This window comes from Ptychodera flava, chromosome 21 (genome assembly GCF_041260155.1).
Source record: "Ptychodera flava strain L36383 chromosome 21, AS_Pfla_20210202, whole genome shotgun sequence".
Classification (NCBI taxonomy): Eukaryota; Metazoa; Hemichordata; class Enteropneusta; family Ptychoderidae; genus Ptychodera; species Ptychodera flava.
In genome coordinates, this window is record NC_091948.1 from 26,290,467 (window position 1) to 26,315,788 (window position 25,322).

Consider the following 25,322-nt stretch of genomic DNA (forward strand, 5'->3'; position numbering starts at 1 on the left):
GGCCATGCTGGATGTTAAAAAATTAACACCACTATGCTAGGTATACTTGGTGTGTAGAATTATCTCAAGCAGCAAGACAGTTGGTTAGAGAACACCCTAATCAAGGTATTAATAGGTTTTAGAAATTTGCATAATGGCTTTCTAATGAACCTTGAACTACATTTTTAAATCTACCGGCCATGTTTAGCGTGACTGCCCTTCACACGAGTGATCGCGCAGTACTTTGTAAAATCTGACACAATATAAAGAAAAGAATATGTGGTATTCTAATAGTGTAGATAATGCTTACACTGGTCATCTCTTTATTGATAAAATATCTTGGGACAATATTAAATCCAGTTTGATAATCCAAAAGCTCAGGGCACAGCTGTGCGACAGTTCTCAGAAGTGTCTATACCTGCAGGCTGCACTTCCAATCAACGAGGAATCTGGCTTTGAGTACATAATTTACACAAAGAACTAGTGCATAATGGAAGATTCGCAGAGGCAGTCACTTAGTAATATTTACGTTACATGTGATCTAGATATATTGATGTACGCCGAGGTCGTGCATTTCTATGGCTTATCTGAAATCTGCATAACACGTACAAAGAGCCCATTACATGTTGGGTAGAGCTGTCGGAAGTTGGTTTGATGTTTCAATACTGCCATGTACCTTAAACACAAACCGTTAAAACAGCATTAATACTACTCCTAAATCCACTGCTTATTTCAATAGTACATAAATACATCATTTTAAAATCCGTCAGAAGTACGTGGTACACGGCAGGAGTCTTAATTTGTGTCTGACGAGAGGTAATGTGGTATATGTGATTAGCTAGGGCACGGTCTCTGGTTGGAATAATGAGACGATATTTTCAAATCATGCTTATCTTTACAATGTACAATCATTCAAAATCTTGAATAAAGCAAGTAAATATATTGAACGATGCAATTTGATAATATAAGTGAACAGTGTAGTTGAAATATTTCATGTAAAAACTATAGCCTTCTCCGTATGTTGAAATAGCATAATGTAAAAGTGAGACCATTTTTAAGATTATAGGCGAACTCTAGCATGGAAAAATTTTGGCACATGAACATGTGGTTGGGCACTTTTACAGTAGCAGACCCGGGCTTTTTTCATACTTGGAAGACAAGGAGCTAAATACATAGTAGACCGTGGCGACGCGTCACTGTTGGGGGCAAAACGCAATCAGAGATCAAATATTGCATGCTCATAACATTTACACAAATATTTTATTAACACAATTCATATACACAAATCATATAATACAATCGACAAATTAGTTTTTCTCAATTTGGTTGTAAGTCGTCATCGTTGACATGTCACCATGAAAAAACGACTGAAATTAATTCTCGATTGAAACTTGATGTGGTAACTTATGTTCCTCTGATGTGCTTACTTTGGCTCTGATGTGTTCACAAGTAACTTAATTTTGGTCTGTCTTTGGTTCATACATTAATGGCAAGACAAGTGGTATTCAGCATATTTCAAATTGACCCCTTGTGAGGTGAGAACATGAATAATTCATGACCTGTGTACTGCTACTTGCATATGACGAACGAAAGGTGACACGGCAAAGGACCAGAACAGGCAGAGTTGTATGTATACCTTGAAGCTATGCAGCTGAATGTGCCACCTGGGAAAATATCATCTGACGTGAAATTCATCAAAACTGAAAACTGAAACGGAGGCTTCAATAGGTTGCCGGTTTGGAAAAAAACAGATTAAACAGATCATGTTTTGGAAGGAGAAGAAAGCTGTCACACAATGTGGATGGTTGACTGTGTTATGTTTGTTAACTGGTGGATTTATAGTCGAAGCAATTTCTCATTAACACCTCAAAAACTGTTCATTCCAGAGTTGACCTTATGGCCCCCTAAATGTAACTGCTTGTGCTGATTGCTCATTTGTTTTCTCTGCTGACGAAAACAGCTTACACAGCCACTATAGCTCGACCTTATTTGACCTCGTGATTTTTCACGAATGAAATAACGCCTCAGCTCTCTCCTCGGGCTCTTCACTGTCTCGCTCTACAGCGAAATCAAATGATCAAATTGCGAAGACATCCATTTAATCAGAGCAATCAATACAACTGAAATGAAATACAGATGGGTAATGTAAGTCACATCTGGGATTAAAAAGTTGGCGCAGCCAATCAGGATGAAGCACTGATGACGACAATCTCACACCTGGCCCGAGAAAGACGGCGCAGCCAATCAGCATGAACCATCGATAACTTCAGAAATCTTTACTTTTAATAAAGTTCAACTGAAAATTTAGATAAAACTTTATAGAACACTGAAGCAAATTTCAAAACATACTGCATCATTAAACAAAATTATATCATGCAAGACATACTTCTTAAAACTTGCAAATAAAATCCATCATATATTTTTGTTTACCTTTCATTCCAAGAAATTTCAGAATAAAATCTGACACTGTTTGTGATTTAGTTTCGCCAGTAATGTATTGATGTCATTCCTGCCGGATGATTTACTAGATCATTATCATAGAGAAGACATGATGATGCAATGTCACATTGGAAACAAGAAATCACAAACAAATCATGGAAAATGTAGATTTGAATAGACTATGTGTTCTAAATTCATCTACAGATTATCTCGACAGGATTCAATTAATCCCGTGCTTATGATTATATTATATATACACAGTAGTATTTAACCATTTACAATAGTCATAAATTTTCTAATAATCTATATTACAGCTTTTTATTTAGAGCAATTTTTTTTGCCAATTCCCTGAAAATAATGTACAATACAAACCATGCATCGAGTGACATTATGCAAACATCACCTAATTCGTCTACTTATAATTAAGAGTAAATGTCAAAGACGGAGACCCTCTATCGTCAAGCTAAGGGTATGAATTCAAGATCAAATCATATCATTCGTTCTTCCTTAAACAGCCCTGGAGTACAAATGTCTCGCTACTGGCATTTGATTCTTTTACAGAGAGGCCACTGTATGATGATTCTGACCCCCAGTAATTGATTTTTAGACTGAAAAATAACTCACCGTGTCAGCTTGACATTTCAAACACACAAAAATGAAAGACGATTTGCCCACAAACAAAAAACCATGACATTCCTCCATCTACTAAGTCAACTGCATGTGGTACATTCCTCACTTAGGAACTTTCTCTGCGCCAAATGTTATTGTCGTAATATTTAAGTGGGAATAAATTGGCTATATATATTTAGCCTACAAGTACAGAATGGCAGTCGCTCACTGCAAATCACACTCAGCTTGCCGCTCTATTAACCATCCCGATTTAGAAAGTAGAATTTTCCACCGTTTTCCTAATCATATTTCTTTGTTCCACTTAACCAGTCAAAAGGAACAAAGTCGGGCCAGCGCTACTAATATCTCGTTTAGACTGTACTAAAATTCGGTAAAATGACTGTCCGTGTACCAGTCACGTCGACCCATGATTTCTTTTACTTCCAGCAAAATAACAATATCTTTTCTTGGTTTGTATTTGAAGCAACTACTATACCTCAACCATTCACGATATTTTATGACATGCATTTCTTGATAATGAATGCAGAGACTAAATTTCACATCACTCTCACTTTCAATCTTAAATGTCTGAACAACCAAAGTGAAGACTTTTAATCAGAAAATAGATATTCTACGAATTGGTATTCAACGCTTTGGGTTCAATTAGCTTGCTCAAACGTCTTTTTTGACTAATCCTTTTTTTCTCAAGTTGTTTTTTAGTCAGATGAACATCTTCTAGCCTTTTAAATTGTTTGAAGTAAAGAAACAAACAAACAAAAATATAATTTGTTGGAACAGATATTCTCCTAGGACGATTAAGTACTGGCAAAAAATTGTAAACTCTGCCTTGTATCATTCCTTGTCAATGCTTGGAAGCTTGCATTTGATAAATGATATCAGTGTATGAATTACTTCATAAAAGTATAAAGTACACATTGCCTAAACTCTTATATGCATGCCTTGGAACCCTAGCTGAAAGAACTGGCCATCTGTCTATACAACAGTGGAATATTAGTGCACATTCTAACAGCAACATATTAATTCGCCATTCTACAACCATCGTACAACACTGCACAATAAACACAAAAATACAATTTACTTAGGGTAATTGGGCACAATATAAGACCGTCTTTACAAGGTTAATGGTATTTAAAAGGCAGTGCAAAGTTATCTTCTTCGCGCACGTTCGCAGTCTACACGATAGATTTTAGCATATTATTATCAATAATATATATTTTGAAGACCTGTTATTGGGTACATTCAACGGTTTCCCTGTAATCATCTGACTTTGTGAAGGTAATAAGTCCTCCCTAATATCTACTAACTGATCGGAATGTTGACATTTCAACAGAAAAGTCAATAAGTTGTCAGACTCAAATTGACTGAGTACGATCATATAAGGACATCACAAGACTCAATTCTTGTAACTAGCATCGAATGATCCCCCTTTTCCGCTTTTATCGGAACTTACAACAATTAGATTTCGTCGTATCAGATTAGGTAACACCCAACGACCGATAAGAAAAGTCTTTTGACGATAAAAACCTATGAATAACGAAGGTATGCGTCATGTGACCTCATGTTTAACCTGTTCGATGAAGGGCCATATCACTAAATTAGTTTTAGGCCTTCAAACGGCGCAATTTCTCAATCGCCAAAATATATCAGAAACAGTTTCCGAAGTAATCGCTTTGAACTCTGGTCACTTGTCTATAATGGCGCCACTTTGCCTTCAAATGGCAACCTAACAACTATTTTATGTGCGATCTAAAGCTGCTCATCACATAGTATACATAGATAACGTAAGGCTCGGTTAATATTAATTGAACAGCTACACTATTCTAACATACATGTGTCATATTGTGGGATCTCCATGTTTTCAACGTTCTAGTTTCAAGGAAGCTAGCCAAATTGAACCTAATTAGCCCTGTTCTCAATTGACAATTTCTCTGAGACACGGTTAAGTATACACGAATCATACCCAGTGAAAGTAAACTACAATTAATTTGAATGGCCGAGTTACAGCTACACATTTGATTTTTTGAAAATCAGAGACTATTCTTTCATTTAAACTATAAGAATAAGTATCCAGGGCTGACAATTCAATAGGGACCTATATTTTACACGATATACTGGATAATCACTATTGAAAACACTTTTGCACAGATCATACCGGAAAGATGTCATTCCGTTGCTATAGGTTACAATAATTCCGTTGCTGAGCAACCACTTGATATGTTATTTCAGAAGATAATGACTTAAAAGGTGGCATTGCTGGAGATTGAGCTCCATCTCTCAAAACTAAATGTAAATCAACAACCAAACAAGCTACAAAAATATTTTTGTCATCTAATTTCGACGTTACTCTGATAATTTATGCCACTCTGCGATCTGTTTTCGAGGGTTTTCTGTGATTTCCTTCCAGTGTCGTTTTTCCTCCTCGCCGCTCGCCTTCGCTCCGATCACCAAGCGACCGATGATTTCATTCTTGGTCACGCGGTCGTGGTCCAGTATTTGGAATTCCAGGCTGACATTCTGCAAACCTTCAATGGGTACGTCGAACAGGAAGGATTCGTTGAAGACGGGGTTCAGGGTGCGTTTCTTCAGCCTGGTTTTCTTTTTAGCCAGGCGTTGATTGTTGTACATAAGATGAATCTTCACATAAGGATCTGGGGTAAAACATGAGAAAAAATAGGAAAAAAATGCATAAACAAACATGCATAAACATGCATAAACAACACAAATAAACAAACAAGACGGTGTTTTGATCGCGTTTCTATCGACCTACATCACGTTACCTATCATCGAGTTGAAAAGTTAATTACCATGAATGTTGCCATGGTAACAAGAGGAGACATACGTCACACTTAGAAATGTGCACTCGCCGAAGAACGGCTAGCAGTTCAATATTTTCTTTAACAAAGAAGGCAAATTCGACGGAATGTCAATATTTGCATGATGCCGAAGCGAAGCGATTGAGAATTTTTTAAAAAGAGTGTCGCAAGTTTAGCTGAATTGTAGCACGAATATTCTAGCTGAAGACATTATCAGGCAAGCTCAGATAATACCTTCATCTTGTGAACCTGACTTACAATACGTAGCTTGTTTTTCATCTCAATTAACGCCGAAGATCTAATTATTAAGATATTTGTATAAATGGACGCTGTAATAATACGCTATTCTGGCTTCTGATAAAAGATCCTAGGGCACGCCGTTACCGGTCTTTTTCAACGAAATAAATGCCTGCATCGTAGTAAGTGATAGACATACCTGACAATCCGGTCACGTCCATCTTCGGCAAGTTTCGGGCTTTCAGCACGACGACGGTCAAACGGTTTGCTGCCGGTTGGTATGACAACGACACCAGTAAATCCCCATGCCCTTGATTACGGAGTACCTGTACAAACGAAAGACGGTCGATGAAGTCAATTTACGGACATCATTTACTTAGTTGTTTCCCTACGGTTTAAATCTTTATTTTTTATTATCTCCGAAACAAAACCTTGATACGAAATCTTTCATCCGCGACTTCATGTAAATTACCATTATGTCACCCTTAATAAATCCCTAGACCGTTCGATATCTTCCGCGGCATTTTCTATTCATTTAGCTCTCAACGGAAACAGACCAACACAAATGTTGATTCCGCAACACTATATTCAAATTGAACATCGTATCTGTACCGAGACAAAATGCGCTTATCGATATCCATGAATGTGCACCCAACCATCCATCCATCTAACCACATACATACATACATACATACATACATACATACATACATACATACATACATACATACATACATACATACATACATCTCGGCAAATACGCAGTGATTTCAAGGTAAAATATTGTCGCTATAAATAGTGTATATTTATGCAAAGTACATGTATATTTGAGAATGAAAGATCGCTCAATACAATCAATGCACGACAATTGTGCAGTAGAGGTGACTTGCAATCGAGACGCGCGCGTGTCAAGTTCAAACTTGAAACGTTTATTGATTCATCTGTACGCTGCTTGAAACGTCCTGGTTCTTGCTGACTCTCCATCATTATATAAATGACAAGTAGTGCCCAGCAGCGTTTCTAAATCGTCTTCACGATAAGGCTGCCAAACCACAAGATGATCAGAGAGCACGCTGTTGCAGACGACTATCTCTCAGACAGTTTGCAAGTTTTATTCGTGGTTCAGTACCCAGAATGCATGCTCACAATGAGAGCGGGTTCAGGGAATATTTTACAGTGTCTTGTCATCAAACGCGATAACGTTTTTGCGATGATGAATGTAGATTTACTAAATGAGTTGTGCGAAGAACATCGTTGCACAGAAAATAATATAATATAAATATAATGTAAAATGCCGTAAAAGTTAGAGCTCATGGACTATAATAAATAGCTTTTTCAATTCACAGCACGGATCTAAATGTCGCATTGTAGTTTGAAATTTATTTCAACACATTTGCTTATTACTGGCTTACATGTACCATGATAATCTTTCGTGTCGACATATAATTTGCCATTTAATAAATCCTTTCTTAGACATCCGATTCAGAGATATATAGCAACTATTCGTCACTTCACAGTTGATGCACAACATGTGAAGAGTAAAGCTGACCTTTGTGTGACTGACCTTGCCGAGCTAAGACTTGCGATGAATCTTTGAGATGTCGTTTTAGGACACCAAAACGATAAAACTATTTGGAATCTAAATGTGTCTGTCCAAAGATATTTCCCTTCACACATATCGATGACACACAGTGGTTCACGTTTAGCGGACTAGGGGCTTGAACTGCAACCGTATTAAGCTAGTGTTTTTCATACCGTCAACGCTCTACAGTGTCATAACAAATGACGTTTTGAGAAATGTCGAATTTAATATCACTCAGAGGATTGACAATCATATTTTCAGATTGTTTAATGCATTTGGCAACGATCATGAGCGCAAAAGTCCAAGATGCAATTTCCATTTTGTCAAAACAAATGTGATAAACATGACAGACGGGTTCCTTTGACGAATTGTCGAAACGTCATCGGGGACGCATAATGTAATAGCAAAGGCATAATATATTGATGGGCCTGAGGACAATTCCACTGAGATAATACATGTGGTATTTTACCATGCAAGTTAATGCATGTCCGCTTCTTTAAAAGTATTCCCATGTGTACATTATTTTGCTCGTGTACAAAAGATGATTACCAAACGTCCTGTAACCATAATTTCATACAAGTGAACATTCTTTAGAATCAAACTATTAACTAAATGACATTTATAATATTACAGTTTTAATAATTGTAAAATGATATACTCTGTCGAGTCATTACTAAAATCTAAAGATGGTGGGCTATCATTTCTCTGGCTGCTGTGTATAGGCATCGAAAATATGCATCAAAGACTTGAACGTGTTGAGTGACATATACATCATAAATCTTACAGCGATTTATTTACATATTTATTGTAATCCAGCTACGAGCTCAACTTTTTATTTCTGGGAAATCGTTTACAGGAAGTTTGTGACCAATCATATCCCGTCGATGTTTCATCATATTAAGTTAGTGGTTTTCGTTAAGTCAAATCTGAAACCGTGTGCTTGCACCAGATGGCGTTTGAAATGCCTATGGGAATGCTGGTGAAAACCTTGCAGAAATGTATAATTCATACATTGAGTTTACCTGTCTACAGAAATGTATTCATACATTGAGTATACCTGTCTACAGAAATGTATTCATACATTGAGTATACCTGTCAACAGAAATGTATTCATACATTGAGTATACCTGTCTACAGAAATGTATTCATACATTGAGTATACCTGTCCACAGAAATGTATTCATACATTGAGTATACCTGTCACCAGAACATTGATTAGTGGTTTGTTTACATCATCAGTCTTGTTCTTGCACCTGTTTGCCTCTGCGTTATTCCCATGACGATCAGTTGCCTTCTATCTAAGGTTCACTTCACACTTAAAGGGAAGATGTACTGTTGTTAATTTCAGGAGTTAATTGTGAACTTGATGCCCAATTGTGTTTATCATATCATATATCAGAAAATAAAATACAATTTTAAAAATGAGAATTTGAATTGGATCATCAGAAGCTAAAATTGTGAGAAGAGGGGCTCAAGTGCGGTCTGAATGACAGAAAATTTGGGATGAGTTTAGACTTGAAATAGAAAATTGCTGTTAAAATTTATCGCTTGATGCTTGACTGTCCGCTGGTTGTTTTCGTTTCGATATTGCTGTTTGTGGAAACATTTTAGTCACGTGAAAATTGATGGTGTTTTTTGATATCAACCCATTTAATATTGGATACCTAGGTATTCTCCGCCTTCATGTTGCCATATTAGACATCTTCCGGATGTTGCTTCACCGCGCTGAAAGCTATTTGAAACCTAAACCTGGATGTCACATGAGATTTGTCGAACCAGTGTCGCATGATTTTTGTAGTGGTGGTGTTATCATTTTCACCAATGCAGACGTTCACAGCAAACTTAATTTGCAGTGCAAACATGATGGAATGGTATTTGATAGAATTTTTATGTGATGTGCTCTATCAATATAAATGCCAAGTAATCACAACACTTTGCTTAACTAATCGACTACTTTGAAGTGAAGCCTCCAAATTTAATGACGTTCGTTATTTTTGATGCGTACGAATAGTTACTCTAAACAACGAGACCAAAGGAAAATAAAACTGCCTTCAGAGTGATGACGTCATTGAAACGACAGCGTGATGAATATGAACAAATAAAGCTTGACTCCCTGAGAAGCTTGAAAAAATCGATTCAGCTTTGTTTTTATATATCTAATCGATTATCTATGAGCAAGACTTGTTTAAAATTGGGAACGATCGTTATAGTAATAAATCCGTTTTGTTCGAGGGCGCTATTGTCGTACCCAGTGAACAGTTTTTTAAATGGCAATTTTGACATTTTTCATCATCAATCGATGTTATTAAAGCCACAGTACCTTCAGCGTGCTGATAGTATAGCGCCGTTTAATTCGTCACGTAAATTCAAATGAAGTCGGAACGACAGCCAATTATGTTTTGTTCGAATCTAACCTCGGGGCGATGAGGAGATATTGTCACGTTCGAACAAATGCGAGCCCCTGGAATACAAGATAAATGTGTAAAAGTATGCCAATTTAGCAACGACATTAAGGTAGTATGCGCCTCGAAAGTGAAAGACTTAAACTTTTGCTCAAATTTGCATGAAACTTTCAACCACTTTCTTACCAAATCACGAATAAAAATGGAGGTTAACCGTTCAAACTTTGGTAGTGAAGAAACAAATTACCTAACATTTACTGATATTTGAAAATCAAAATGGTCGCCATCTCGGGTTTACTTTTATGGGGAAAAAAATAACTTTTCGAAAAACTAAGAAGGCGACAATTTTTCTTTCTACAAGAGTTTTAAAATGAGCTCCCATGAGTGGTAGATTAGAAAAATATTATAAAAAATTGAAAGTGTTAATATCTGTCCCCAAGGCGCGTTCTACCTCAAACGGATGAAGCTACATGTGTTTTGTTGGATGTGAAAATGCCAGGATTGTACAGGGGGAAATAACAGCAGGACGTATTGGCTGGGACCTGTCTCTGCCATAATGGTTTTGCTTGCAAAGGTCAAATACTTGACATTTAGAGCCAGGCACGACTCGTTGATTTAGCAGACGTCGTTTCCTTCGTGAGAAGAATGACAGCAAAGTACAATGGACTTCTTGATTAAAATCAATGTGTAAATTACCGCTACGTTCCACTTCCAGTAACATATAATGAAAGTCTCGTCTGCAACTACTTATTTAAAAAAAAAGTTTGTCCGGACGTTACACTACTGCAAAATGAAAAAATAATCAGATTACTGTCTGATAAGATAAGTGACGAAACGCCACGGGGGAATTTCCGCATTTCGTGAGATTTCGAAAAATAAAGATTTCTTTAAGGTTACAATATGGTTCACAAGGTTAGGGAATAAGTTCTATGAACGACGACATGAAGGAATTTACAGATTTTCTTCCGTTATGTATATGCCTCCTGTATTAACCAGGGTTAAATGGCAATCATATATTTTAACTGTCTCGCTAGAAAGCTACTGGCAATGCCTGTCTTTAGGACTATCCAATTACAAGCCTGTCAGCTATAGTACTTCAACAGATTTAATTTCGTTTTCGTCATTTTGATGTTGCCGATAAGAAAAAATGGAAAATAAAATATAAACTTTAACAAGGACGGATGTCAGCCATAGAGAATAGTAACGCAAGCGGGAAGAGTTGTTCGCCCGAGATATGAGACTAAACGGAATATTTATGGATACATATTTCCGTAAGATGCTCTGTATATCTGAACTCAACTTCCGGCTGTTATTGAGCTGACGACACTTGCATTTTACCTTACAGGCTTATGTTTCATTTTTGAACCTCGTACTCGTAAATCGAATAGTCTACTAAAAGTGCATGACTTAATGAGTGAGATCTTATTCGATCTGCATTCGATCCGTTCCACTTCCACTGTTCATAGTCCAGTGTTAGTAACAGTGTAAAAGTGGAAAATTAGTCGTACGTACTGTCATCGAATATCGAAAGACTTACTGGTATTTATGAGGCCACCAAAATAACATTTTGTCTGACATAAAACAGCTTTCGGGACGAAATGCGATAAGTGTTTATGAGCAGACTGAACACTGAAGTGGCGTTGTCGTAAATTTATTTTATTGTTCGCCTTGTGCAGGCAAAACGAAATGAAGAATAGAGGATTCGCGCCATAGCCATCCTGTGATGCCGCCCACATTCAAACCAGGAAACTGATGGCCATGCAACAGAGCGATAAAGCGATTGCTTCTCCTGATGAGGTCATGATCTCAACCATTTCGTCAAAACGCGGCGGAATCGTCAAATTTGGCGTCTATCGTGTTTTGCCTATGCTAATCGTCAGAATAAGCCAGTATTTCGCAAATTGTAGCAATTTTAGCCAAGCACTGATCAAAAATGTATGACAAAATTATTTGTGGCACAAAAATTTGTGTCGGTCTGCCCAATGGCAATAAAGATCTTCCAGCAAGTGCAGTCACGTGGTGCTCCAAATATGAATACTCAAAAGGGTGCAAACGTGTGTTAATCATGTATTGCATTTACATGATGCATGGATTTAGTGTGAATTGCTCGCAGAAGTTTTGAGGGGTGATTGGTTCTTACTTCTTGTAACACAGACATGTGAAATTTCAAATAACAGCGACAAACCGAGACGCCCACAAAAATGTACGAGATAACTGCTTTTTAACTAACCGTAATGGTTTACCGTGACCGATCGCTGAGGTTTGATAGCGATCTGGACTACCACATCAAACGTACAGAAATAACGATTTACGGCAATCCAACAAGTATCGTTACTTTATTTAGCTCTAGAAAATCCAATGAAATAAACTGACTTTAGACGAAAGCTTGCGCTGTTGCCATCATTCCGAGAATTGCAAATCAACTGTTTTTAAAATCCATATTCCGGGCAGAATTGCGTCACCACGGGCATATGACAGAATTTTAATCACCTGTAAAACGGACTAATTCACAAGCGAATCCAGACTGAGCCTGGCACGAGCCAGTCAAATCGGACGTGTGGGCGGAATATGACTTTGGCCTTTTAATCTGTGAATGCCACACGTACGAACGAAATGTGATGTCGAAGCGAGGATTTGAAAATCTACGTTATCTATTCAAATATTTGTCACCCCATTCTCTTTGTTTAATTAAGCGTTCTCTATCTTCGCTCGTGTTGCCATAATATCCTGGAAATTTTCGAAAGTTGATAGCTTGTAAATTGATCGGGCAGACACCTCTTGATATTTACTCTACCCGACGAGGCATTATGGACACTATAATGCTGAACAAAGACACGTAGATTATTGCCTTTTTTTACTCTTCCTATGGCAGACTCAGAAATATCTATTACGTGGGACTCGGAGACGATCATCGGATTAAAACTGACACTAAAATATCTTTAATCAACAGTCAAACTAATCTAATACCAGGAGTTTTATTGTCAAAAATCAGAGAAATTGAAGATATTTTGTAATCATCACAAAATAAAATCCAAAATGTCCTTTGCTTGTCAGTCGGCTGAACACCCAAGCTAGGCCTCTCAGTGACACATCCCACGAATAAAACTACGGTTCTCATTATACACACATGCCATTTCTCCACGTTTGTGGCTCTGAGCATATTTCAGCTGAGTACCGGGTCACTTTACATTACTCTTCCCGACTTAATCAGCTATAAGTGACTGCCTTTCTTCGTCGAGCTTAGCATGGAGCGCCATCATTTCTGCTAGAAGCAGACACGCCGTGTACTTGCTGTACACTATCTCCTGTATACATGAGTGACAAATCTTAATAAATCGATTTGTCATATCGTCCACACGCACCACGCTATTCCCTATTCGCTTACCTGACGTCTCGATGTATTTAAATGAATGTTGCAGTCTTGACGTTGGTCTATTTTGTCTCGTAAAATGTAAAAATAACTTAAATATCTCTAAATATACATAACGAGCATCACGTTTCAGATATCTACTATTTACGCCATATTTTCATTGGAAAAATCAACGATTAATATTTACGTAATTTAACTATCCCTTGCAATAGTTAATTGATAATAATAGAATAATTGGCAATTTAACTCACGCCTTAATACCGTTTCTCTAATATAACTGCAATTGTGCCCGTTTCGTATAACTGATAGTATTCCCGATTATATCCCAAGCGTTTGGATTCTTGTACAGCAATATCTGTCCTTGATGGACGTGCCCAACATTTAACAAAAGTCTTATCTCGTTGCTTGACAACATACTACAAGTATCACCTGAGCAAGCATGAAAAATTGACATCCCATCACACACTGCTCGTAAAGTCTAATGTCATACACTCTCTAAAGATCACTGGCAAAAACTGACTCACTGGATCACATTTTAGCAAGCAATACCGAGATCCTCCATAGTCCTTTCCTAAGTTCTAAATAGCTTTCATTTCATTTGCATGAAAACAAATCACAAGTTTTTATTTCAGTATCTTATATACACATCACATGTCGTACGTACATAAATTATTTTTGTAGTTTGTATATTTACTTGTGCAAGCTACTTAAGAATAGAAAGTTTCTTTTGGTATTATTTTGGTATATAGTAAATCGATCGCTAAATCGTGAATCGAGTATTTATTAAACTCATAAGTAAATGTAAAAATAGATGGATAGACTGATGGATGAATAGCGACATCTATCCATTCATCCTTCAAGCTATCCATAGATAGAAAGAAAGAAAGAAAGAAAGATATATATAGATAGATGGATGGATGGATAGATAGATAGTAGATAGACAGATATTAAATAGATGCATACATATCTTCATTCATTCATACATACATACATACATACATACATACATACATACATACATACATACATACATACATACATACATACATACATACATACATACATACATACATAAGAGAAATTAAGTGAGAACTGTTTGAAAATTATTCGATATTATTCATGACAATTATCAGTATTCAAATTCATTTAATTTTAGGGGTGATTTATTTTTATCGATCATTCTTGAGTCTGTAAACGATGACACCGTACTTGCCTACGCCATCGTGACACAGATGCACCGTCATTTAGAAAGTTCAGCGTTTCATCGACATATCGAAGTTATCTAATTTTTCTCGCCCTCCCTAGTTTATTAGAACTCGGATGATGATGCAACCTCTTCAAATTTATGTCGTCATCTGGTGGCGAAGGTCAAGAGTGCACACCTCCATGCGTGGAGATCGCCAAGGAAAGTAATTTACGTAATTATTTCAGACACTTCAATTTGAGGCACAAGATTGACTCATTCATGATTTCCCTTTGGCAGAAATTCGATATTTTATTTAATGAAACGCTCTATAGGCTTCGTCGATAGGAAGAGAGAAATTGTATTTCCGATATGTTTGGCAGAAAATTGACAAGAATAGAAATGATCCAGTCAAAATGGACATCTCGGTGTCTCATGGCAAGGTTGGATGATCAGAGATATAAACAACAGCCGCGTTATTTCTGACCACTATGGAGAACTAGCAACACATATATTTATTAGATTTCATATCTGTCCCCTGACCCTGATTCATTGAATGTTGTAATCTGCAAAGTAAACAAGTACTCTTACATGACTTTGGAGAGTTTTTAATCACATTTCAGACAACTGTTCTCGGAAGGGCGGCCGAACGATGACAAATGTTATGTCTGTCGACGTGGCTTCGGTAACTCGTGGGAATTATGTTACAAATTCGTTGAAGATGGATCTGATGGCGTGTGATTAATCGAATGTTATTTTTCAGATACCTCGACAGGGATTAGCTCCGGCATTATAGTCTCGCAATTAATTGTGCAGAAATAGTATTAATTCTGTACTTGATTATTTGCGTTGTTTCAAAGACGTGAAAGTCAACACCAGGGTCTCGGCGAAGTGCACCGAGTGGAAAGGAGTCCTGATTTAATTAATATGAATTATGTCGTTGCCAAAGCAGTTACTAGATACATGTATTTTAGTGGCTCAAGCTCCTTTAGTAAATTTCAGTAAAAGAGTAGGTTTCTGTTTTAGGACAACAGAAACATAACGAGTCATCGGCTGGTTTAGATCCACTGGCGTGGGCAACACGAAAGTCGTGAATTCCATATGCTAAGATAATGTGTGATTTCTTTGAAGCTAGGCATACCTTATTAATACTACAATTAACTTTTTATCATGGAGACAGATTCCAAACACAGTACTTTCTTCATTGCATTTAACATTGGTACTGTAAAATAAATTGTTTTAAATATTTTTTCGATTAATGTACTGTTCATGTATACACACTTCAATACTTACACTCTTTGAGTAAATGTATATCATAAAAAACTGATTAAAACGACGATTATTAAAGCGTTGAACCATATGAGGATTTTGAATTAAAACACTCATTGCAAATCAGACAGGGTCCCCAAAGGACGCAACATAACACGTCTCTTCTCATCTAAGCACACGTTTTAAGTTCTTACCTTCGGATTTCGAGGTTTGATATCACGTGACAGGTGCACAGCCGTTTCGCTCATGTCAATGTTAGCCAATGGGACAACAATTTCTCCGATGACATCATCTCGCGAGAATCTGTCAAAACTGAGGACGACGAAGTGGAGGGTGATTCCCTGCAGTTGGTTATAGTGAAGACCGTAGAACGTAAAGGTTTCCTCGTAGACGGGATTCAGTGTTTTGCGTAATACGCGGGTCTTGACTTTATGTTTTTTCTCTGGCAACAGACAAAGTTTGATGTAAGGGTCGGAACTGTTGGTTGTCGGGTCCTTCACAGGCAAATCGGTGGCACTGTGCAATGTTACCATAAACGCGTTCTTATCGAAGTCATACTCCACGGAAAAGAAAAGGTTGCCCAACTGCGCAGACTCCTCGTTCTCACCTTTCAGCCATGCCTGTTTACTGTCCTCGCTCTTTTTCTCACTCTCGTTTTCTATGTACCACTGTGTGTTGATGGTGTGGGGCTCAATCGAAGAGGAGGTACTGCTGTAGGACTTGCTTCCGGCTTTCTTCTCGGGAAAGGGTGCCTCCCCTTCGCTCGTAGGCGTTACCAGCGGGGATTTCGGCGTGGCGCTTTTTACTGCAAGTGATGTTTTGCCAGAGTTTTCTGGCGGTGTCCGAACAGACGGGTAAGGTACAGAGCGCTTCGGTCGGCAGAAACAGCGGTATATCCCAACAAGCAGAGCGAGGAGTATTGTGACGACAGCAGCACACACGCCGACAAGGGCGGGCGTTGAAACTGTGGACAGACAACGTAAATAAAGCAAAAAAACAAAACAGAAGAAATAGCGAAGAAAGTTAAATAGCCTATGGATTTTCTTTATTGAGTTACTAAATGATGTAAACGAAACTTGAGATGCGAGAACGTGCGTAACCACGGTAACCATGAGCTATCGCATTCGACGTCATGATAATGGTATTTACAAGGAAGTCTAAGATTTAGATGTAGATGAGACAGAATATGTCTACAATGCTAAACATAGTAACAAAATCAAAGAGCCGATACAAGACCTCGAAATAAAAATTCACCTTGAAAAGAGACAGTCATGACGACCGCTCTTCTGGATCGTCACCCAAGGTGGTGAATGCGCCGTACTTCCGCTTACGATGAATGAATTGTCGACAGCAAAACGGCAAAAGTAAGAAAGCCACGGGGCTAATGAAAAAAGGTTTTAAAAGGAGACCCTCAGCAGCAACATCGCACAGTGTATGTGTAAACAGCGAAATTCAAATTTACCTTAGGATCAGTCTTCAGTCGGGGCGAACGCTTTAATGCATTCCCGCCTGCGATAGTGACCCCGTTAAACAGACAAATGAATTCATCGACGCAGTACCGATGTGAAACATTAAAGATAATAATGACGCAGGCTAACGTTTATAGCCTCAGATGGCAAACAAATAAATTTACGACGCGAAATATAGCAATAAACCGCTATAACAATATAAATTGACCGATGGATTCTGAAAAAATCTAATATAACAGAATATTTATGACAAATTTGTGGCCATTTTCGTATTAGTATAATTACCTGATTAATTTCAACCCTATACTCAGTGTACGTTTCATTCCCTTGTGAATTACATGCATGTTTGTATGGCCTAATATTTAAAGATATACGAACGCCGTTGTAGCGTCTTGAATTGTCACTTAATATATGCACATTGAATTCTTTATCATAGCGTCAACACATAAGTGGCTATCGCATAATAAGAGTTGAATACAATCCCAAGGTGTACTTGCTGAACAAAAACAGTCGACTCTTCATATCGCTGTAAGGAGCAAGTCAAAATCACCCTGTCTAAAAGTAATCTATTTAAAAGTTAATTCGCTAATGACGGTTTAAACCTGTATCGGCAACAAATATCGTAATATCCTAATACTCAGCTGCTCTATGTTCACAATATTTTAATGCAGTTATGTTCTATTAACATACACACATTATTTCTTCATCCGTCATTGAGTCCCAGCAGAAACGGTGCTACGGACTACAATAGTGTATTGACACTAACATTGAACGTCATTCAATGCCAGAAATTTTCCAGAAAAGTGTTTTGTTTTCATAATTAGCCCATTCTAATGGAGGCCCTAACATTGCCTCCCTCGCTTTGAATCAACGTAAATCCTTCCCTGTCGCCTGGACTTATTCTTACCGTGGCTTCTAATCGTCCGATACCCGCTCTCGAGAATGGATACAGTTTACGGGGTCTTATTCTTGGCCCACGTTGAGTCTATTATTTGCAGTATTCTCAAAATTCTACTAATTTCCCATTATTTCTGCTGCCACGTAACCTCGTTTGTTTCATTAATATTTGATTGCATTGCAACTAACCGTACAACACTTAGGCCACCACTATGTACATTTGAAATAACGACAATTAGCCAATATCAGGAAAAGACGCAATCCTCTTTCCATTTTTTTGAAATATTATCACTTAATTCTTCGAGACGATATAAAGCAATTCGGTCGCATACCGGATGATCGTTGATATAATTTTAGAAATAAAAACTATGTGGTTGTCCAAGAAAAAAATATTACTTACGTAAATGGTGCGCGTGTGGAGACGTTCCCACCATGTTTACATCGACATAATGATCTAGAGTCTTTCTTCAGTTCAGTAAGATAATGAAGAGTACATCCTGCAGACACGATAACCTTACCCTCAGTTGACTGTCATTTCGTAATAGAGAATATATATAGTTACACCCGGTAAGAAAACAATCGAGGGAAACGTGCCCCACAGACAGCCGTTTTCATCCACGAACGTCTTGAATTAAAAACGGCCAAGAAATCAATGCTCTCTCATTGACGCATTGGTCATGTGGTAAACATGAACGGAAAGCTGGCACAAACCACTGGACAAATAGGGGGTGTTAACATCATGTCAAGACGACTAAATATTCAGTAAATGAAAAGGCAGTTCTTTAACAATGGACCGCGTCATTCATGTGGAGGGGACATTAGCACGGTAAGAAGCACAAATCCACTTGAATTCCAATAATCCTGACACGTAATCCGCAGGCGGAATATGAAATACTGATTTCATTTCAGGCCCCAAAATAAAATATAGCATTTCTCTACATGTAGATATCTTTCGCCGTCGACGACTTGGATGGTTCGGTCGATTGACGTAAATTCAAGTTAATAAGAATGGGTGTTATATGACTGACTGTAGTGTAGGTTAATGTCAAGAAACGTCCAGTGACGACATAGCAACCGAGTAGTTGTCATAGAAACATCATTAATCTTCACTACAAGGAAAAAAAGCGTCTGGATGAAGGTGGCCTAAAATCCTCGGAGTGTGTCTTTTCATTTATGTTTTGTCGAAAGCTTTCTTTTCAGTAGTCTTGCTTTAATTTTACTGGCTGACTGAATGATTTTCCATTAAGGAGCTACATGTAGTTATATGAGCTTCTTGAATCATATATTACCGTTTTCACCCATCGCAGATTTCATTATATTCTTCTCAGTGTAAAGCATGGAAAGGATAGATATATGAGTTAGCTTTTGGCAAGAATACTGAAATTTAGTTTGTAGTTGCTTTCCTTATTGAGAGCGTGATTATTTGTCATAATAAATCCCACTTTTGATTTATTAATGTCACATGACCGAAGAATAGGCTAAATATAGGAACTTGTTCTTTTTTCATCTGATGTTTCAAAATCACATGGTTTTAAGGAACTTCCTCTTTAACCGGCATTCTAATAATATCACAATTTCCAGGTTTCGGTCAGGAGTACAGGGTCGTCACGTTTTCATAAGAAAATTTCTGCCCAATATAGAACGAGTTAGACGTTTAATATCTATAAATTTAGGACGCGCAGCAGATATTTTAACTCCAGCAATGAACTTTTAACCTTCGTTGTCAGGGGAACAACCGAGAAACACGAAGATGCAATGTGCCCTCATCGTTAGATAGCCATACGCATTTATATACACTTTGAATAAATGAATACGAGTAGTAAAGTAAACGTGGTCAACTGGGATGAAGTAAGAATTTTACACCCCATTTTATTCATTTATCTACATGAAGTGAAGGAAAAATTAACCATCCATGTAACTAAAGTATGACCCTGACCTATATACGAACTCACGCACGCGCAGCAGTGCATTGTCCTGAACTAAGCGGGGAAATTCCCTGCTGAGCATGTTTATACACGTTCCGAAGGTGTACGGGAAATTCCGTGTGAGTCATCACCATCAAACTAGCCTATATAAAGGAGCTTTTTTTTACCCCGTTGTCAGTCCGGCCGGCCGGTCGCGGAGTCTAGCTGATGTGAATTTTTTCCTACTGCATGACTGAGGTCTGAACTCGGAGTTCCTATCGGTGCGAACTTGTTCACCTGATAGATAAAATTTTAGTAATTTCCTCTGAACTTAAAATGTGACGGAAGACCATTACTTCAAATAATATGAGACGTTTCAGATGAATGGTACTGATATCTAAAGTGTTCACTCTTTTATCTCTACGTACAAATGTAGTTCCTAAGTCGTTCTCTATTCTATTCCCACCAACAAAACATTCAATACTCATTTCCCCTCCCCGATCTTTATCGATACTTATGATAATATCACAAGTTGTTCTGTTATCTGTTTTCATAGCATAATATCCAACCAAATCGTCAAATTCATCTCCAGTAGCTAACTTTACACATCTAATGAGAACTGTACCATGTTGAAGTATTTTCATATTATCAGTCATCTGTTGATTTACAGTCTGTAAAGTGAGAACAGCTGCTCATCACCGACACTTTTAAGACCCAGTTTCTTTAAAGTTGTGTCCCAAAATAATCTAACTGGAACTCCGCTAGCTGTATACGAGCAATAATTCTCCCCCTCGTTTATCCACCTTCTTAGTGTATTATCTGCCTTCATTATTGTATTAAGAGGACTAATTTTAAGATGAATTGGTATACCAAGAAGTGCAATGTATGGATTTGTAGGAGTAAGCCAACTACGAAAATCTAACAATTTATATTTGTTTACATTGCTATCAAAATAAATCACATTCGGAGTTCCTGGTGGTTCAGCAACACCTCCTGCAATTTCACTATCCAATATATCTAAGATGTTACGCGGCACATTATAAGGCATGAATTTCTGACTAGCCGAATCCCATGTCAGAGCAAAAGGAGTAGAATCATTCGAAGCCTTTGTGGCGTCAATTACAGTTTCATCAATGTCTTTAAGTTCGGAAAATTCTACAGCATGTTCGTGGGGTGGCGCCGCGGCATTGGCTAAAACGAAATATTTTTCGCGGTCTTTATAACGAAGGACGTAATCCTTATTATGATTAGCAGCCATCTTAGTATTATTGTTAACTTTAACATCACTCAGATCTTCAAGCTCAAGATTTGCATACGAATTGTACCTAGACCGAAGCCACTTGGATCAGACATACTCCGTAGGGACCTATATACAGTGAAAATTAAAATAATACCTTGTAATATACAATACACAGTCATGGCTTCAGCTATAGGAATGACAGTTCTCGGTGCTGTATTAAATGCAACGGCATTCACAGGAGGAAATATTATCGGACAAAAGCTTTCTGGTAATGGTGACGCTCTTATTGAAGAGAAAGTCCGACATGATAAAGCATTAGAAAAATTTGAACATGATCGCAACGTCTGGTCAGAAAAAAGATTACTCCAGGCTGACTGGGAAAGAGAAAATCAGGCAAAGGACGTGCATGCTGCGGCAGAATTAAGAGATACAGATGCAGAAATCCTGGAAGAAGCAGAAGCGGTGCAAATCAACTATGCATCAGGTCGTTCCGAAGGCGAAGCAGTTCAATTCTCAGATTATTATCAACCCAGTCCTGAGCAAAAGAAATATGAGATGATCTATATTGCTGGAGGATTGGTCGTGGGATGGTTTATCTTCCGATAGGGTTACACCGGTAGGGCCCGCTTCGGAACGACTACAGCAATTCAATACAAAAGCTAATTGGCCAGTTATTGAAATCGATCATGTTCCCATCCTGATCTGTTATCCAGATACGAATTGAATTCATGTAATCTCCCCCTTTTCTCAATGGCATAGAAATTGCTCCGTTTTAAAATCGTAAGTAACCTTTTCACTTATTTCTCTCGTATCCCGGATGGGAAGTATTTGTAAACAGTTCGATACTTTCCCCTGTATGTATCCTCCGGAGGCACCCGAACCAAATGAAACATAATTTCCAGTAACATCGACTACATCTGAATGAACTATATATTTAGTGACTGTTAAGAAATCCACTTTCTTCGGACTCATAGTACTTTTTATAACTGGGTTGTTCTCAGGTTTATCTGAAAAGCCGACGACGTTGGCGAAGCTACCTGTGGCATTGAAATAGACTTTAATATCTTTAGCCAAAGTTAGATAAACATGGTTTGTCGCAGATGTTTTTCAAAATTAATTTTTTGCTTCAACCCGATTGCTTTGTTTAACGTATCGATATTGTAGTTACCTGGACGTATTGATTTAGTCTTCTTCGGTTGGTCACCTTCTTGATATTTTATTACATTATTCGTCGATGTTATGTTATGCCATGAATTATATAGTCCGCACTCTAGCAGTCTTATCTTCGTAAACTGTGTCGTGTCAATACAAGGGTAAAAATTAACAGTAACAGGTTCACCTGTTTTGCTTTCAATCCAAATGATCATCGTTGTACGTTGTATGTATATATTACTAAGTATAAATGTTCGATGAATATATATTATTATTCGAAGGTGCCCATTACGAAGTATAAGGTTCTGCAGGAATAATATTTTTCTGTTCAAGGAGATCTTTGGTTGCTACCGCGGCAGCAGTCGCACCGCCTAATTTTGCCAATCGAGTCAAATTTGGACGACTTGGATCGCCAACCTCTATTTTCAGAAATTTGCTGGAGATCATAAGATATCCCATCGCAAGTCCTGCGATTACAATACCATCGTACATTGTGTTTACAACTGTTTTAATATCCATGATTGCTGACTAGTATATAAAATAAAAATAAAAATAAAAAATATGGGGAGTTAATCCATCTCATACAATGTAGAGGAGCTGGGGTTCCCCTCTCCCTCCCCCTCCCCCTCCCCCTCCCCTCCTCTCGGAACCCCTGTCGGAACTGTTCCGGATGGAGCTGCTACGTGCTCTGTTTTTTTCGCTTTCTGTGGAGGATCTTTCCGGACGTGACAGGGGTATGTCGAGCACGCCCCCAATATAACCCTAATGCAGTCAATGAAACTCCCACAATTCCTAAAACAAGATAACATTTATTATACCAGCGTGAATTATTATCACACTGTTCTTTCATTGTAGGCGGTAGGTCTGCTACCGCATCGCTCCCCCCTCCCTCCCCCTCCATTGCTTTTAGTTTCTTCTCCCTGTTTGCCTGTTCCATTCCGCTAATTTCTTGCCCGCAGCAACTCTCCCTGGATGCTTCGGCGGTAACGTCACTTTCTCTATGTTGCGCTGTGGCGTAGGGAAGATCGTCCCTGACGGAGTCGTTTGCGGTGTGGGGGTTGTCGGCGGGGCTTCTGACGGAGTCCCTGGCGGAGCCGTTTGCTGAGTCGGCGAAGTTGAATCCATTTATTTCAGGTACTATATTAAACCCGATTTTTTTAAAATTTAAATGTTTACCCGTAATTAAACCGGTGGAAATTAGAGCAATCAAGGGGCCCCACGTGTACCCTATCCGCCCTGATAATCGTTTTATTTCACTGTTTAGAATAAAATCCTTTTAAGATCAGTGGCATAGTTATCTCGATCATCGATTGGAACTACCTAACTGATTGCACGGGCTCCTAGATCTATGAAACTTTGAGTGATGGTATCACTTATAAGAGAACTGTATTTCGCTTCATAGACTTTAAAGGCTCGTGTTATGAATTCATCTTTCCACGTTTCCACTTCTCTAACTGTAAACTCCTTACCAAAAAATAACTTACTTTGACCACTTGCGATGACACAGAGTATTTTTTCACGTTTTGTCTCTATTATGGATTGAGCGTCAGAAGGCACCGAAGGCGCCGAAGCCCCTTCGGAATGCGCTGCCATATTTGCCGCTGCCGATGACTTTATTAAATTCTCCATTGTTTGCAGTATGTTATCTATTCTTAGTAAAAAATAAAAAATTCGTTTAAACCTGAATCCGAAATAAAGTATTAACATAGTCTGGAATGTTAGTACCCTAAAGAAAATCGTTCCGACAGGGATTCCGAGAAAATTCTCCTCCATTTAAATCTATATGTATATAGAAACACGAATAATGAGTACAGACCTATTCCCAGTTGCTTTTCAATTGAATAAGACGAGCGTACCGACAGTACAGCATGCTGATATTCCTTCCAAACCGGACGGGGGAATAAAACCTATTCTCATGGACTTAGAAATATATGTAACGCCGACAGATAAATTTACTTTTCATCCTCGGGATGTGTTCAAAGATAACGTAATCACTCATCGATCAGCTAAAGAAAGTAATGTCTGGCTGGGCGGACCAAACATGAAATACTGGGACCAGCAATTAAATTTCGCCGTATGGTGCAGCACTACTGGTTGTGGTATATCATTCGCCCATCTCTTCGATAAGAAATTTCCTCCGCAAATACGATCATTCTGCCGTTTCCATGTATATTTACAATACGTCGGATCCTTCATGAAATGGGCGTTGCACTTCCAGACGATACCCCCACCTTCAAAGCGGGCGACAATCCGTACAATCTCGTCCAATATGAACTTCTCTGTACAGAATTTGGAAATATAAGTCCAACGAAGTCCGACTTTCGTTATCGAAAAGGTCAAAATAAAGGTCTTGGTTATGGATATGAATATTACACTAATCGTGGTCCCGTTCGACAGCCAAAAGCGATATACAACGGTCGGGACTTTTTCCTCTCCGCCGACGGAGGCGTTTTTCTATACACATACAATTTTTGGAAAGAAAAAACATGTACTGTCCGACAAAGACCGACCACACTATTATTTCTTCCGAAATGATGGATCGGAGGGACAATATAATAGTTTCATTCCTCTGACAGGAGACTCGGGACTAACAAAGGCCGGTCTCGCTCGCCTCAATGAAAGCCTTGAAGCCTACGTATATTGTATACTCGGCGCACAAGCAAATATTCGCAGTACCATTGTGGGCGATACTGGCAGTGCAGAGCAAGTCCGAAAAGAATTCGGCGTTCTCCTCGAAGATGAAATTCGCAATACCG

General features: G+C 38.2%; 1 protein-coding gene across 1 annotated transcript; it reads right to left on the minus strand.

The window, feature by feature from the left end:
• Nucleotides 1-1,209: 1,209 nt before the first annotated feature.
• LOC139121857 (synaptotagmin-11-like) lies at nucleotides 1,210-19,314 on the minus strand. The gene is made up of 4 exons (XM_070687086.1): nucleotides 18,671-19,314; nucleotides 16,099-16,868; nucleotides 6,298-6,424; nucleotides 1,210-5,696 (listed from the first exon to the last, which is right to left on the minus strand). The coding sequence occupies exons 1-4, from the start codon at nucleotides 18,702-18,704 to the stop codon at nucleotides 5,389-5,391; spliced, it is 1,239 nt and encodes a 412-aa protein (XP_070543187.1). The 5' UTR covers nucleotides 18,705-19,314; the 3' UTR covers nucleotides 1,210-5,388.
• Between the last annotated feature and the right edge of the window lie 6,008 nt (nucleotides 19,315-25,322).